This window comes from Neodiprion virginianus, chromosome 2 (genome assembly GCF_021901495.1).
Source record: "Neodiprion virginianus isolate iyNeoVirg1 chromosome 2, iyNeoVirg1.1, whole genome shotgun sequence".
In the NCBI taxonomy this organism is placed as follows: domain Eukaryota; kingdom Metazoa; phylum Arthropoda; class Insecta; order Hymenoptera; family Diprionidae; genus Neodiprion; species Neodiprion virginianus.
The window spans coordinates 40721216-40735554 of NC_060878.1; the positions used below are offsets into that span (position 1 = coordinate 40721216).

At 52.4% G+C, this 14339-nt stretch overlaps 1 protein-coding gene across 5 annotated transcripts in view; it reads right to left on the minus strand.

Moving 5' to 3' along the window:
• LOC124297419 (homeobox protein homothorax) overlaps nt 1-14339 on the minus strand; it is a 284954-nt gene that overhangs the window by 85306 nt on the left and 185309 nt on the right. For all 5 annotated transcript variants that reach the window (XM_046748425.1, XM_046748424.1, XM_046748423.1 and 2 more), the window contains one exon: nt 4827-4975. In XM_046748425.1, coding sequence (XP_046604381.1) covers nt 4827-4975 — 149 coding nt within the window. The remainder of the gene's footprint in view (nt 1-4826; nt 4976-14339) is intronic.

A 14339-nucleotide genomic window follows, 5' to 3' on the forward strand; every position in this document is an offset into this window, starting at 1 on the left:
TTTGCACTTTTCGACAAGCCTCCGGGCCCTCGCCGCGGGAACGAGAATTCTCAAAGACTCGAAGTACTCGGAGCGACGATCCTGACGGATGGGGGAGACGAGCCACGCGATGGTCCGGAGGGCCTGTAGGCCGGGCCTAAGCCCATCGCGAGCCGTTTAGGACGGACGTAGGATTACGTCTCGCGACAAGTGGCACCGGAAAGGGTAATGAGTGGCCGAGCTAATACCGGGCTCAGGGTCGCCCGCCGCCCCTCGCAACTTGAATATGTATTCGAACGCAGCCGCGAAGAGAGGGTCCCATCCCGAACCTATCCGGAGGTTTAGACCTATGAATGCATATTCAAGATACGAATATTTTAAATCCGTCGGGATTAAGCCGGGAGGAGGTGGGCGAGACATTCACGAGGTGAAGGGAAGGCGTAAGGTGGGTGGTGGTGTTACGGGCTGCAGGACTCTACCCGTCGCGGAGGCTCGACTCCTTTTATTATTTTTAATATCGACAAGAGAGCGGAGGACGATGGCTGCGAGGTGAAGGATTAACGGCGATAAATTTCGCAAAAATGGGGGCTTACGTTGTCGCGGGTCGACAGTCTAATCCTGCGCTCGCTCGCCCGGCGAGCGGACTGCGCGAGGGGTCGTCGGGTAGTTTTTGCAATTATCTCCCGGCTCTAAGACCCTTTTTTAATCATTCCGCGGCTCGAGACGCCTCGCAATTTTCCTCCTTCGACGTTATCGACAACCGGAGGCGGCTGCGCGGCCGCTCGAGTATCGATGCAGGTTCACCGCGAACGCAATAGCTCTCGAATCGGCATAATTACAGTTTGCTCGGCTGCTCGAGACTCGGAACGCCGAATGTATTATATTCAAATGCGGCTCGGGCCGGAACTGCGAAACGGCGTTCGTGACACGAAACAACCACCCGCGTACTTTGGAAAGGAAATTACATCGTCTGGGTCGACCCTTCCGCTGCCCTTGGCCAAAATTCGGGAGACGAGTTGCGCGCTCAGCTCCAGTCGGTTCGGTCAAGTCTACATTGACTCCTTGGCCGAGTGCACCCACCGAAAGAAACGTACGTCGCGTATCCGGGATTTGTTCGAGCGGAAAAACACCCGCGTGGGTTAGCGAATGTATGCAAACGCGTCTCTTCCACGTCTTTTAGAGGTGATGGGGTGACAACGGGCGTGTCTCGCTTCGCCTAAGCGATGTAGTCGCGCGACAAAAAGGCCTCAAGCCGCAAAGGAATTGTCCCTTCTTCGGGACGCGGTGCGACCGACGGCCGATTCGACGCCCGGCGAAGGTTGGAGCTCGTCCTTACCGGGTCCTGTCGGGGCCTCTTTCGGCTGGGCCTTCTTCTCCGTTCGGCGCCAGGACGAGACGCTCGCGACCCGTGAAAGAGCGCGGTGGACAATAGATATCAGCGCAGGTCCTGGTGACGGGCGCGGGGCGCGATAGCGGATCTAAGTGGGCCATGCCGGGCTATGGTTATGGCGGCATAAAACGCTCGGTGGTGTCGAGGGGCGTCGTCCTCGCCTCGCCTCACCTCGCGTCGCGGCGTCGACGTCGAGTCAAGTCGACTCCGTCAAGTACCGACCCGAGCCCCTTTATGCCCGTCGAAAAACTCCCGCTATCATTGTCTATGCAAATTGTTTAAGATATCCGCGTAGTGTTTTGCGGCACGCTCGAATTGCCCCGCGAACGGTGTTCTCAATCTGCGCCGCAGCGATCCCGCGGGAATATCGGGGGAACTTTATCGAGGTATTGAAAATTCCTGTAATGATCGTCGGGAAAACCGCGGCTGTGTCATAGATTTCTACGCGCGATTATACGGCCCGCGGAGTTGAGCGAGACAAAGTGCAACGGCGGTCGCAAAAGCGCACTTGCACCTAAGTGCAATTCAGCGATGTCCACGCGAAACAAATACTTTGTACTCCGCGCAGTCCGGAGATTGTGACTCGACGTCCCGCGGGCGAATGTAATTTCGTGAAACCCTTTCATTGATACGAGAAAAGTACCGCGCGAGGGGCACACGGCAGTCGAGAATAAGAAACTGCAAGCTAGACGGATATATCTCTCTCGGTTAAATTAAAATGGATTATATATCTCGACCCGGTGTATTCAATCTTTCTTCTTTTACCTCATTCCGTTTATTGCACCGGTTTTTTCGCGTAATTGTTATTGCGCTCAAGTGAATTTGTACTTTTAGCTAACTCGGGATCAGAAGCTGGATGAATAGGCGAGAAAATAATTGCTCTAACGCGACTTTCGTTCCCTCCCCGAATCTGTCTCTTTTAACGCGTGTACATACGAACCTACTCAAGTTCACGGTTCCATTCTACGGCAAGCGTATACATCTGGATTTATTTGCATATTACAGTTTACGACCGGCGAGCGAGATGCGAGAAAGTGACGTTTGTGTCTGGCGTTCACCTGCGGATAGGTAGACACCCGAGTAACCCGCGAGGGAGACGGCATACCAGATATTCGGGGTCGAAGGTTCCCTCGACGTTGGTGTTTCGGGTACAGCGCAATAATTTGTCGGTAACGAAGAAACGCGGGACGGACAAGGACGACGCCGAGGTCGGCGCGGAACTATTTGGGAAAGCCGGTACACCCGGGTGGAGGCTGTGTCTCTCCGGTTTGTCATTTTGAATCCCGCACCCGAGGAACGTGCGCGGCTTGAACGAGCCAACCCTCCGAAGTTTAATTAGACGGAAGCCCGGCATACATCATGGTTGACTTCGCTACTCGGTGCGGCAGCGACGTTTGCAAGCTCAGGTTCGTCGTCGCGTCGCCCCCGCACACATCAGAGAGCGAAGTTTCCCTCAATTATTCCCGGTGATACTTCCACGCACTGGCTGTGCGGAGTTTCTAACACGGCGTGTCTCTCGATGAGAATTGGCGGACTGCCATTCCTCACGATGGAGGATAGAAGTGACGCCCAGACGTCGAACTGCGCAGAATCTTTACACCGCCGAACGAGGAGGTGACGACCCCTAGTCCTCGTCGATTCCTCGCACTATTCGGAACGTGCGTGTATGTATATATAAATGTGTGTGTGTGTGTACGTAGGTGTACACAGCTGATTCCCGGCATCGCTCGCTTGGCTGCACCCTCGCCACCGGATTGTGGTTTTAGACCTTCCCGAGCCCCGGAGTCCTGACGAGAGCGACGGACAGCAGGATGTAAATTAAATTCATTTGATAGAACCGGAATGAATGGCTCTCGCACGCCAATCTCCTAGCACATATTTGCCGAATCGCTGCCTCTGCCTCCGACCCTCGACAACGCTTTGATTAAATTTCGCACCCTTTCCAAGGATGTTACCGGAAGAATTTCCATGTAGCGAAGTTAGACACCGCAAAGTAACGTCGTTTCATCCCTCGACGAACACGAACACTCGAATGAAGAATCGCTACCGTTAAAAACAGCCCGATATAGCTTGAATGTATAATTTCAACTCTTCCGAATTCGTAAACAGTCTTCTGGAACAAAGTTGAGGAATTGAAAAGCACCCTCGAATGTAAAATACCAGGAATGGAAACAATATTCTCAAATTTCTCGCACTCGTATCAAATACCGTTATAAAAAATCTTCCAATTATGCGTTACAAATGATCCGACAATTGTGCACGAATGATGAAGTGCGATTCTTACGTTCCAACGTTTTGCTAATTTTTCAAAGAGATGACGCTCAACTTTGCAGCTACCATTCTACCGACTCAGAACCTCGGACACTAAACCCTATTCGAATTCAAATTGATCATCACCGAGTGACTTTTAAGTATTCGAGACGAGTAGCGACAACCTCGGGTTTCTCAGTGGCAACCAACAAAGCTATAGTGAACTTAAAAAAGAGAGTAATTTAGACTCAGTGTATACATACGCGTACTTCGGAACAAACTTTCAGTTTAGATATATATATATATGTGTATATATGTACATATACGCATAATACCCGAGGAGAAAAAATAAAATAAAATAGAGACAGTAAAGCGGAGAGCATAAAACAAAATGAAAAAGGAAAAGAAAGAGAAAAAGATTCTTTCAGAGCAGACAAAGTGTTTGATCGATATCCCGGCTCTTAAAATAACTTTCCACGGTGCACTGGAAGGTATAACCCAACACCGAGACGACGTCCTGGTCGTTCCCCTAGGCTAGAACTCTAGAAGCCAACCATGGTCGTACCAAAAGTACAAGGTATTACCGGCACACGTACGCAGGCATCCGTGGTAGACCAATACACACGCGTCATCGTGCCGCGTGTGAAACAAAATCTTCGACCGAACGCCACGTGCTTGTCCGTGTGGGTCTATGCATGTACGTCGACCGCACATGAGGGGAACACGAGCATGGATCGGTACGTAGGTTAAACCGTAAGCTTGGTACAGTTCGGCACGTCATAACCAATAGAATCAAGGGCGCGGCGTGGCGGCGGCGGCGGCGGCGGGAGCCGGAGTGTGCGACAATGGCATTAACCGTGGTGCAATACGATTATATCGCTCGGGGGTAACCTGATCACACCCGAAATCCACGGGGTGTCCAACCGGCGGAGGCAGCGTTCGGTGGCCTAATCGGGTTGGGCTTTTTGCAGCTCGGATTACCCGTGAATCATTAGGGGCGAGGGGCCCGAGGCCCGGGGGTGGAATCGGGGCGGCCAAGAACAACGGCCCTTATCCGCGCATTAGGACATTAAGTCAGCGCTGCAGGACTGATTCCCGTTTCTTCACATTCCCGCGAAACAAGCTTTTTGTCACACCGAAGGTGCGGGATGCCTAACCTCGATCGGATCGCCGATCGCAAATCTAGCCAGCGATAGGAATCACTTACCGTTAGGTGTTGGAAGAGCCACGCCCTCAGGATGTTGGTCGCCACCTTGGGGAAGATCCCTCTCTTCTTTTGGTTCTTCTTGCCCGACGAGTCGTCGTCCTCTTCGCCCGTGCCTTCCCCGCTCCCGATACTCGCGTTACTCGCGTCACCTGAAACATTCGAAACAATTCTGCGGTCAGAGATCCGTGGCTCATACGCGGGTGAAACTCAAGAATGAACGATGAGTAACGAACGCCAGGCCGAGCTATACATATATATTTCCAGAGTGACGAAAATAAAAATCATCAATTACGGTGGTAAATGCCCGAAATGACGGAGTCGAGCTCCGCGCCCGCAAACCGCTCGCCTACTCTATTTCGAGCCAACTCCCCTCGCTCACTCGGTGTCGGAGTTAAGTGACTTAAATGCAAATACAGGGCGAGAGCGCAGCGCCGGGTTGCGGGGATACGAAAGGGTTGAATCTCATTATCCAGATTCGGTTGTGTCCGGCGGTGAGCGAATGGCAATGCAGAGAAGACATCGGGCTTTCCAGCCCTGTTCCGGGAGAAAACTGGTCCGCCTAACGCGAAACAAGTGGCTGGAGTGACGCCTACGAAAACTAAACAAAGAGACCAACGACACAGAGATCAACGCGGTCCGGGCACCGAGGCGAGGCGAAGCGAGCTGGAAGTGGAAGCGGACACTCGCTCCCGGGGGGTTTGGGATGACAGGTCGCTCGGGGCAGTCGGTCCCTCGCCCCGCGAGTATTCCTTGTCCAAGATTAACTTTGAATTCGTCAATAGCGGAACCGGGACTCGGGGGAAGTGATGGATCGAGCATTTTTCCATGACCGACAAGGCGGGAGGGACGGCTGTGCGGAGAGAAAACTGCGGGTGAAAAAGCCCGTCCCATCAGGCTTGCGGAACTTTCCTCCCGAATTGGCGAGCGGGTGATCCCTTCGTTGCAGGAATTCTTACTTCGTTACGGTATAGTATAATATACGGTACACCTAGCACGAGAAGCACGGAATCTGGCAAAAACCAGAGAGCTTTCGGCCTGGTGATCGCCCTCATCGACGACGTCTGTCGGTGCCGAAGACACCCTCGTGTGGGTAAATACACGAAGGTCTGTTCGGGGTTGGCGGACGGCGGACGGCTAGCGTCCCTCTGATTGCAGTTAATTTACTCCGCGAATCGGGTTAATGTTGCGTACCGGTCCTCCGCAGCTCTCGCCCGAGGGATACCGTGATCCCGTCGTTCCCACACCGATTGTCCACCACCACCACCACCACCAACTTCGCAGCGACGTGTCGTCGATAATACGACCCCCAGTACAGTGCGTCGCGTGACAGCCCCGAAAACCACCCCCTCGACGCGGGGAGCTTTCGAATACCAAATGCAAGCTTCTCTTGGGCAGTTTCGGTAGAAAAAAAAAAAAAACACGTTCCCTGAGAATCGGTGACGTCGATTAGGCGCCGAGGATTCGTGCAGACAGCCCGCCGGGGATGAGAAAGAGGTTGGGCGAGGGAGCAAAGTAGTACTAGCTGCATTTACGAGTATGTAGACGCGGGTGAGAGCTCGTGAAAAAAAAGATAAGAGGCGAGAGGGGGGCCAGAAGGGCGGAGGTGGAGAGCCATATCGTCGGCGCGTTGATTTACGCAGAGCGGGTACGCATTTTTACTGCTGCGTTATAGAGATTTAAGTGCGGCCAATTATACATTTATGAGTGTCTACACTAGTCGCCGTATAGCGACTCTCAACCCTCTCCTCGCTCGCACCGCAGAGACGACGACGACGATTACGAGCAAGAAGACGACGTCTAGCTCTATGTTTAGCTCGATCGAGGAACCTCTACGGGGTGGTCTTCAACGAAGAATTATATCCGCCTGCGTATCCGGAAGATTCGGCAAGTTATATTAGTTTTAAGGGCAGGTGACTCGATCGCGATGAGTTCGCAGAGCTCCGGAGCTTTTCCGTTTCAACGGCACCCGGAGTCGTGCGTTTCGAGCTTTACCTTTTTCCTTTCACTTTTTTTGATTGTATTACGGCTGCGATACGGTTGCGTTTTCCTCTCCTTCTCGCGCCTGGCAGTAAATAAATGTCTCGGTATCCGGCGCTGCTTCGACGACTCTTCTTTTCTCTTCTCTTCTCTTCTCTAGCGGGGAATCGCGGCGCCGCTCGTGGTGCGCTATACGCGATGTGGAAGATTCGGGTGTCGGGCAGCGATGGGTTTATATTTAGGAACCATATGCGAGGTTATTTCGAATACGTGCGAGGCGCGCCGCTGGAGTTAGGCAGCCAGGACCAGGACCACCGTAAATATATATAGCTCCGGTTCCTCGGGGTGCAATCACTCCTCGACACCTCGGATAAGGTGCGAGAACCTCAAACCACGTTGTTTCGGTCGTAACCGGAGGCTGTGACGAAAAAAAATTAGTCACCGACTCGCCAGAATTAGATTCGATCATCGATCAAGGCTGTGAACTTCACGCGTAGGTACCTAAGTTGGGTAACCTCAACTAATTCTGAGAAGTTAAAAAGAAAATGAGATTGTACGAAAACCGCCATGATTGAATTGCTGGCTCATTATTCCCACGGCGCATGAACGTGAGGACGGCGCGAAAAGAGAAAGAGAAGAGAAAGAGGAGAGCGAGTTGAAAATTATCCCCTGGTCGACCTATTTTACGAGAAACTTGAGCTACTCGAGGCGTCGGTAAAGAATGCAGATCGGTTTACTTCCGTATCGCTTCAAGCCCCGCGTTCTCCCCGATTGCACCACGTGGAGATCTACAGCAAGAAGCGCCAAGAGGGCAACCCGAAGCTAGCGCAGCGAGACGAAGCATCCCGACGAAGATGATCGCGCAAGCTCGTTTCTTTCGCCTCTAACAATTCTGCGGCGGGGTTGCAGAGCCGCGGCGGTGCGTTAACGACCGGGAAGCTGAGGACACAAGGCGCTAATAAGTGAAACGCGGGCGCGTAACAAAGGTCGGGCTCTCGAGGCGTGCGCGAGCCACTAAATCATTCCCGAGAAACGCAACGAGCGCCTCTCTCGTATCTCGAACTGCAGCGCATCAGAAGAAGAAGAACAAGAAGGAGGCGAGGAAGAAGCGGAGGCGGACGGGAGTTGCGGCGGCCGCACGCGCCCACGATCGCCAATTAATCTCGGCGCTAAATAGTCTCGAATTAAGCACGGATCCGCGTGTATCGTCCCGGGGAAGACGGGAAGGGGGAAGTCGGTGCAGCCTCCGGGCTGCAGCAGTTTACCGCCGAAAATAGTTGGTCGCCAATTGCCTCGGGGCAGAGAATTCGTGTTGCGGTCCGTTGACCCCGATGCGCCGGGGAGTCATGCGAAAAGATAGCGTGTCCCGCTATATTCAATTCCCGCGACGGCTGCTCGTGAATCGCGTTCATGTATACGCGGAAAAATATGCAAACGACGTAGGAGCGACGGCGGGTGGAATGTTTTGTCAATGGAACCAGCCGTGCCGCTTGGCGACGAAGGATCGAGCTGCAGCGGCAGCAGCGGCAGCTAGCGGGCGAGGAGATACCGCGACGCGATCTGGTAGCGGAGGGTGACGATGACCCGGTAATTAATGTTAACTGTATCAATTCCGTCGGTTAATTCGGTGAGCGAGCTGCTGAAACCACCGAGATGGGAGATGGGATCGACGATAGAAGAAGAAATCGGCGAAGGGAGAAAATCGCCAGATATGCTGCGGCCTCCGGTGTCTCGCGAATTCTACTAATTCTGATGACGCGCGAGGTTTTCGAAGCCCGCAGAGGGACGGAAATACCGAGCGGAGCGGGACCACGAAGAAGAAGAAGAAGAAGAAGAAGAAGAAGAAGAAGAAGAAGAATAAGAGGAGCTATGCGGATTAACGAGTGTGCGACGCCGCTAGCTCCGAAGCGTGTTATTGTTATGATAGAACTTGGATTTTCGGGAATGTATCTCGAATCTTCACCGCCTCCCTTCTTCGCCCCCGCGTCGCGGTCCCTAATTCCTTCGTGTTTACACTGACGGGTGCGAACGCGTTATAGCTGTGCCACACTATAACCATACGAAACGGGAGAGCGAACGACACTTGGGGCTATCGCCAAGACACCTGCCTTTTCTCGTCAGAGAGAAATTATTATAGATCCACGCACGCACGCCGCACGCTTGCACCGCCTTGTGAAGTTCTTTCAACGACCCGAACTGTCGCCCCCTGCCTCCTCCCCATGCCCCTTAAAAAGCCAACGAATTAAGAGACCAGACTCGACGAGCGATCACAAATTTCGTGTGTGTTTCACGAGTCTGTTTTCAAACAACCCCGAACCGCTTCCGCGCGTTAACACAACAGAGCGTAAAACCGATTGAAGTGTTAGAAGAAGAAGGAGAAGAAGAATAAGAAGACACTGGAACGAGAAAAAGATAAAGAGACACCGTAACGATGAAACGAGAAGCATATCGGACCGATGGGCGCGATAATTAATTCGCTGAAAAACGGAAGCAGAAAATAATGGAAAGAAGACGAATAATGCAAGTTGAATAAACAAATTTTTTAAGAATAATGAAACGTTGATACGCATTCGGGGAAATCGGTGCAGATCGCTTGTCGAGTGTAGATGGTGAAATTAACTCTATAAACAACGCGATTGCGGTCGGGATAGCCGATTGAACAAGGTATACCTAGGTAGTCGGGTTGATTGAGACGTTCGAAGGAGCCTCTGTGACAGTTATCTGATTCATGGACATGCCGGTATATTTTATGTGTCGTACGATCTATGAATACTGATCGATTTGCCGCGTGCGTTGCGGTGCCCCCGCGGAGCGGCGGCGGCGGCGGCAGAGGGGGGCGGAGGCGGACGGAATCGATATATCAATTACCGCTGCAGCGCAACACGTGAGTAATCTAGGTGCATTCGTTAGCGAGCCGCGCGGCTGTTTCTCCGCAAATACGACCCACATTCGCACGCGCGTTTGTATCAGGCGTTCCACCGCGTTCGCCGATTCTCGAATACCATAAAAACGGCACCCACACACCGTCGCCGCAATTTTCCATCACGATTCACGGTCCTGCCGCTTTGCAGTTATTTGTCCCGATTATTGGTCTCCGGATGAACGAGAACGACGTTGCAGGGTTCGTTGGAATCGTTCGTTCAAGGTGGTCCAAGGATTCCGTCAGGCTAACATCCGCTTGGATCGGTGCAGAAAACGATGTTTTTCTCCGAGAATTCCATTTTCTTGGACCGATGGTTTTTTTGTTTCTGTTTTTTTTTTTTTTTTGTTTTAGTTTTATAGAGGATTGATCGACTCGTGATACGATCGGTCCGTCTCTTCGGACTCCGGGAATAAAAGGAGCTGAATAAATCACATTCTGTACGAAAGTGGAGTAATAAAGATTAAACGGTAAATAATATAGCCAGCTTCAAGTGTGTTATACGGCCACCTTGATTCTTGTACTCGTTTCATGCTGTACTTTTGTCCTTCCTTTTTCTGTTCTCTCGACGCCTTGTTCCTTTTTCTTATGTCAACGGATGTTTCCAGGAGACCGAGATCAGGAGCGTCGTAAGGTAAAAGGAATGCGTGCGGACGGGTAATGAAAAAGAAGAAGGATGAATTTTAATGCTCGGGGGAACTTTGCATCGGTAATTAGGTTTTGAGAGATGTCCGCATCGATCACGAACCGACCGTGGACGAATCGTGCAGGCCGAGAGACGTCTGCGAGTTTTTAACGTATATCGGAGACTCAATCACGATCTGGTATTTAAGGTATTAATATTCCCCCCCCAGCCGCGGTGCAGGACGCAAGAATATTCAAACCCGTTGCAATTTTTATACCGACGATGACAAAACCGGAATTATTTCTCGTATACCAGCCGCCTCGAGTTCCATGCACGGAGCTCCGAGCAGCTGAACACAATGCGATCATTCAGTCGGTCGGTTTGTTCGGCTCGAGCTTCAAAAGAACGTCATAATCAGGCCCGTAGGACATCGGGCGACCTTTTCCTCTACTCGTTGGATCAAAACTGAGAGCAAATTCCCGGAGACGAAACGGACAAACGGCCTCCCGTCACTCCCGTCTAGGGATGAGAGTGACGCAACGCGAAGGGAATCCGGACAGAGGCAAAGGCGAAGAGTCTTGGCCCAGGCTCAGTCGAAAACGTCCCGCTGACAGCTGCCTCGGTGAGAGAGAGAGTGTGTCGCATTCAGCGAGGCTGTAGCGAGAGAGTTTGCGAAGGAACGGAGAGAACTCGTCGCGACCGACGAGCGGAAAACGGAGCGGCCGAAGAAACCGGGAACGCAACGCCTTTCGACCGCAGGTGCAACGATCACGCCGAGGTTTAACCGCATCCGTGTTCATTGCCCGGTGTTCAGGGGCACGTATAGAGATTACCTTAATTAATGCTCGACCCGGCGCGACTCGCGTTCGGTGATGCGTAGCCAGAAACAACGCGCTGCTTTCTATGATAATTACAGCCAGGACGTGAGACTTCGTCTTAATTATACAGTCGTTAAACAGCGATACTAGCGCGTGCTACCGCGATACTGTCCCCAGATTACCACACGTGTCATAAATACCCTCGCGGTCTCTCTGTGTACCCTGCCTTTCCTCGCCCCCCCGAAACCCCGTCGAACAAACGGGACTTAGGGGCGGCCCCCGGCTATGTCAACACTAGGAATTCACTCACCACCGTGTTACCCGCTACGAATATACAGTTTTTCACCAGGTACCATGACTCCTAGACCAGACAATGTGATCCATTGTTCTATGCCAGATTTCAGGGCAGCCTGAACGGACGGACTGGATTCTCGGGCTTCTCCTCGAGTGTAATGACGACGATTCAAGAGGAACCTGTTCAATAACGATCTCAGTCGACGTTGCGCGTTCTTACGTCGACGATTCAGAAATCGCGAATGTCACGGCATCGATCTCTGTCTGTTTGACTTTGGACTGCGTCGAGTCGCGTCTGGGCTTCGACACTCCGAATATAAAGGAGACTTTATGGAAGTGATCTGACCCCGAGTACCTCGACGCAGGGTGCAGCGGCGTTGCGTCAATTCCAGGGTTCGAAAGGGCGGGATAAAAGTGTTAATGGAAGCGCCGGGACGGCGACGTCAAAGTTGCGACGCTGCGCGATGTCAGGCGAAGACATCTGACGAGCACGTGTCCTCGAAACGGTGTTGGGATTCCGTTTTCGTGGTGCGTGTTGGTAGCGGGCCCGTGGAGAAGCGGAGATATCTGCGTACGTAGATAGAGAGAGTGGTGCATGCGGCACGAAGATGACTTTTTGTCGCCGTGTGCGGCGGCCACGTGGTTCACCGGGCATTTAAGGGTGAGGCTTTAACGTTTTAACGACTCTCGCGTCCTCTGTTTCCACATATACGTATACCCGATGTTTTTTTTACCCCGCTTGTGTGTTTATCTCCTCCCGTCCTTTTTGCCCGTGTTTCTTACGCTCCTCTCCTTACTCCGTCTTCGTCTCGGCCTTACCGTATCCACCTCTTATTTTCTCGTTTTTTCATATTCCACAGCCGCGCCGCCGCCACCGCCGACCGTCCACAGCCTTATTCCACGTCGAGATCGCGACGGATCGCAACGCGGCGAGATGTAGACGCCGAGATAACCCTCGCCGCAAGATTCCGAGGCTCGGGTTTCGTACACAACCGCGAGCGGGCCGTTCGATTCAACGCTCTCTCGGGCGTACTATTTTTAGTCACTCTTCGAGAATACTCGTAAAACGTAACGCTCCTCCGTTTCGTGTTGCAATTAGTGACTGCTGTACGATATAAAACCGTATTGTGGTAATATTCGCCTTTGGGCACGCAGGCGGGTATCTCGAGACAGTATTTCACGCATCCGTAACTCTGCAGGCAAATTCTCACCCCGAAATAAGCGAATCACCGATCTCGAACTCGGAGGGAAGAGAAACTATACGATACACCGATTGCAAAATCTTCAAGAGCAGTAAAAATTTTACGATCACGCGTGTTCATCCATCCGGCAGAAGTCTTCGGAGAAGGACCTTTCGCGGTGTTTCGACAGGGTTCCCGCGGTTCCTCGATTCTCCGCAGCGGTTCGTTCCTCCGCTTAACTGGGAAGAGAGATTCGTTCGAAGATAGCGGCCGATCGCGTACGCGTTTCCGCGGCGAGAGTAACAAGGGGTGAGCCGAGTGTGCCTGCGGAGGATATCGACGGTGTATCATAGCTGGAGGGTCTCTCCTCTCTCCTCTCGACTCGCAACGCCGCCGTTTGTCTGGACGAGGACCATCGCCGGTATCTCGAGCTGCCTCGGTGGTGTGTAGAAACGGTACACGCCGGACCGGCTGGCTGGTTTCGTTCGGTACTCCGGGGCGCTAACAAGACGGCCCGGAGGCCCGGGTGAGTTATGGGCCGCGTATCACACCCTCCGCCGGTCGGGATAGCACACATAGCTAGCTGTCGCCAGTTTTCTGGCTCATTACTGGCCGCTGGTGCCCATTTCTCTCCGCCTCGCGAAGAGAGCTGCCATAACGCGGCTGCGATGAGACGCGGTGGTCTCAGCTCCGCTCCTTCGCAGCGAGCTTAATCAATGGAGTAAGGAGCTGAAGAAGAAGGAGGAGGAGGAGGAGGAGGAGGGGGGACAGCCGGGGATCCTGGTCCAGACGATATCAACGCCGAGGGTTCGAAGGGCGAGAGGGAAAAGACGTAGCTGGGGGAAGGGAGGGAGAGCGAGAATTGGATTTCGGAATGAGAATGACTATTGAGGCGGGGATTTAACGCGGCTAGAGAAGCGTTGGAAAAACACTACTATGGCCCTAATAGCCCCGGATTGTTTGTGTACCCAGGCACGAATCGGCTCTATAAACTGCCGATCCTAAACCTGCGAACTCTTAAATAAAACTAAAATAAATAGCGTCACGAGGCCTGCGGAGCTCAAAGCTGGCTACCACGATGATGCAGGCGACCCGAGGCAACTCGGTGACAGTGACTCCCTGTATATCTATGTATAGATTACGCCGCGAGCTCGCTGCCACGAGCTCTGGAATCGCGTCTCGGCTCCGCAGCGGGTCCGCCGCTCGTCGTTTTATTCAAATTAACTTCTAAATAAACCGGCTGTAATCAGAGTGAGTTGTGACGGGCCATTTCTGAGTCGTCGGCTCCGGCTCTCAACAGAGCTTTTCGTCGTCGAGCCGAGTTGTCGTCTCGAAATGTACATATAAGAGATCAAATTATAATACACGGTATAGATATACCGGTTCGCACACCTGTTCGCTGCTCATTTTACCCTCACCTTTTCATCTCCTCCACGTCCTTGTTATACAGTGTTGTTTTCTCCGTTTAGTCACTTTTCTGCATATCGTTTCTGCCGCGAGATGCATAATATTGTACATTTGCATTATTTTCAAACACAAAAGTCGGCCCTCTCCTTCCCTCTCATTCTTTCTTTCTTTCTTTCTCAAGTGCCGATCGATCGATCTTGCAGATATTCTCAAGAGACGATCATCGAGCTTCACCGTCGAGCCCGAGGGGCCCACTTATCCCAACGAGCAGATATGCCCACGCGTTTCTTA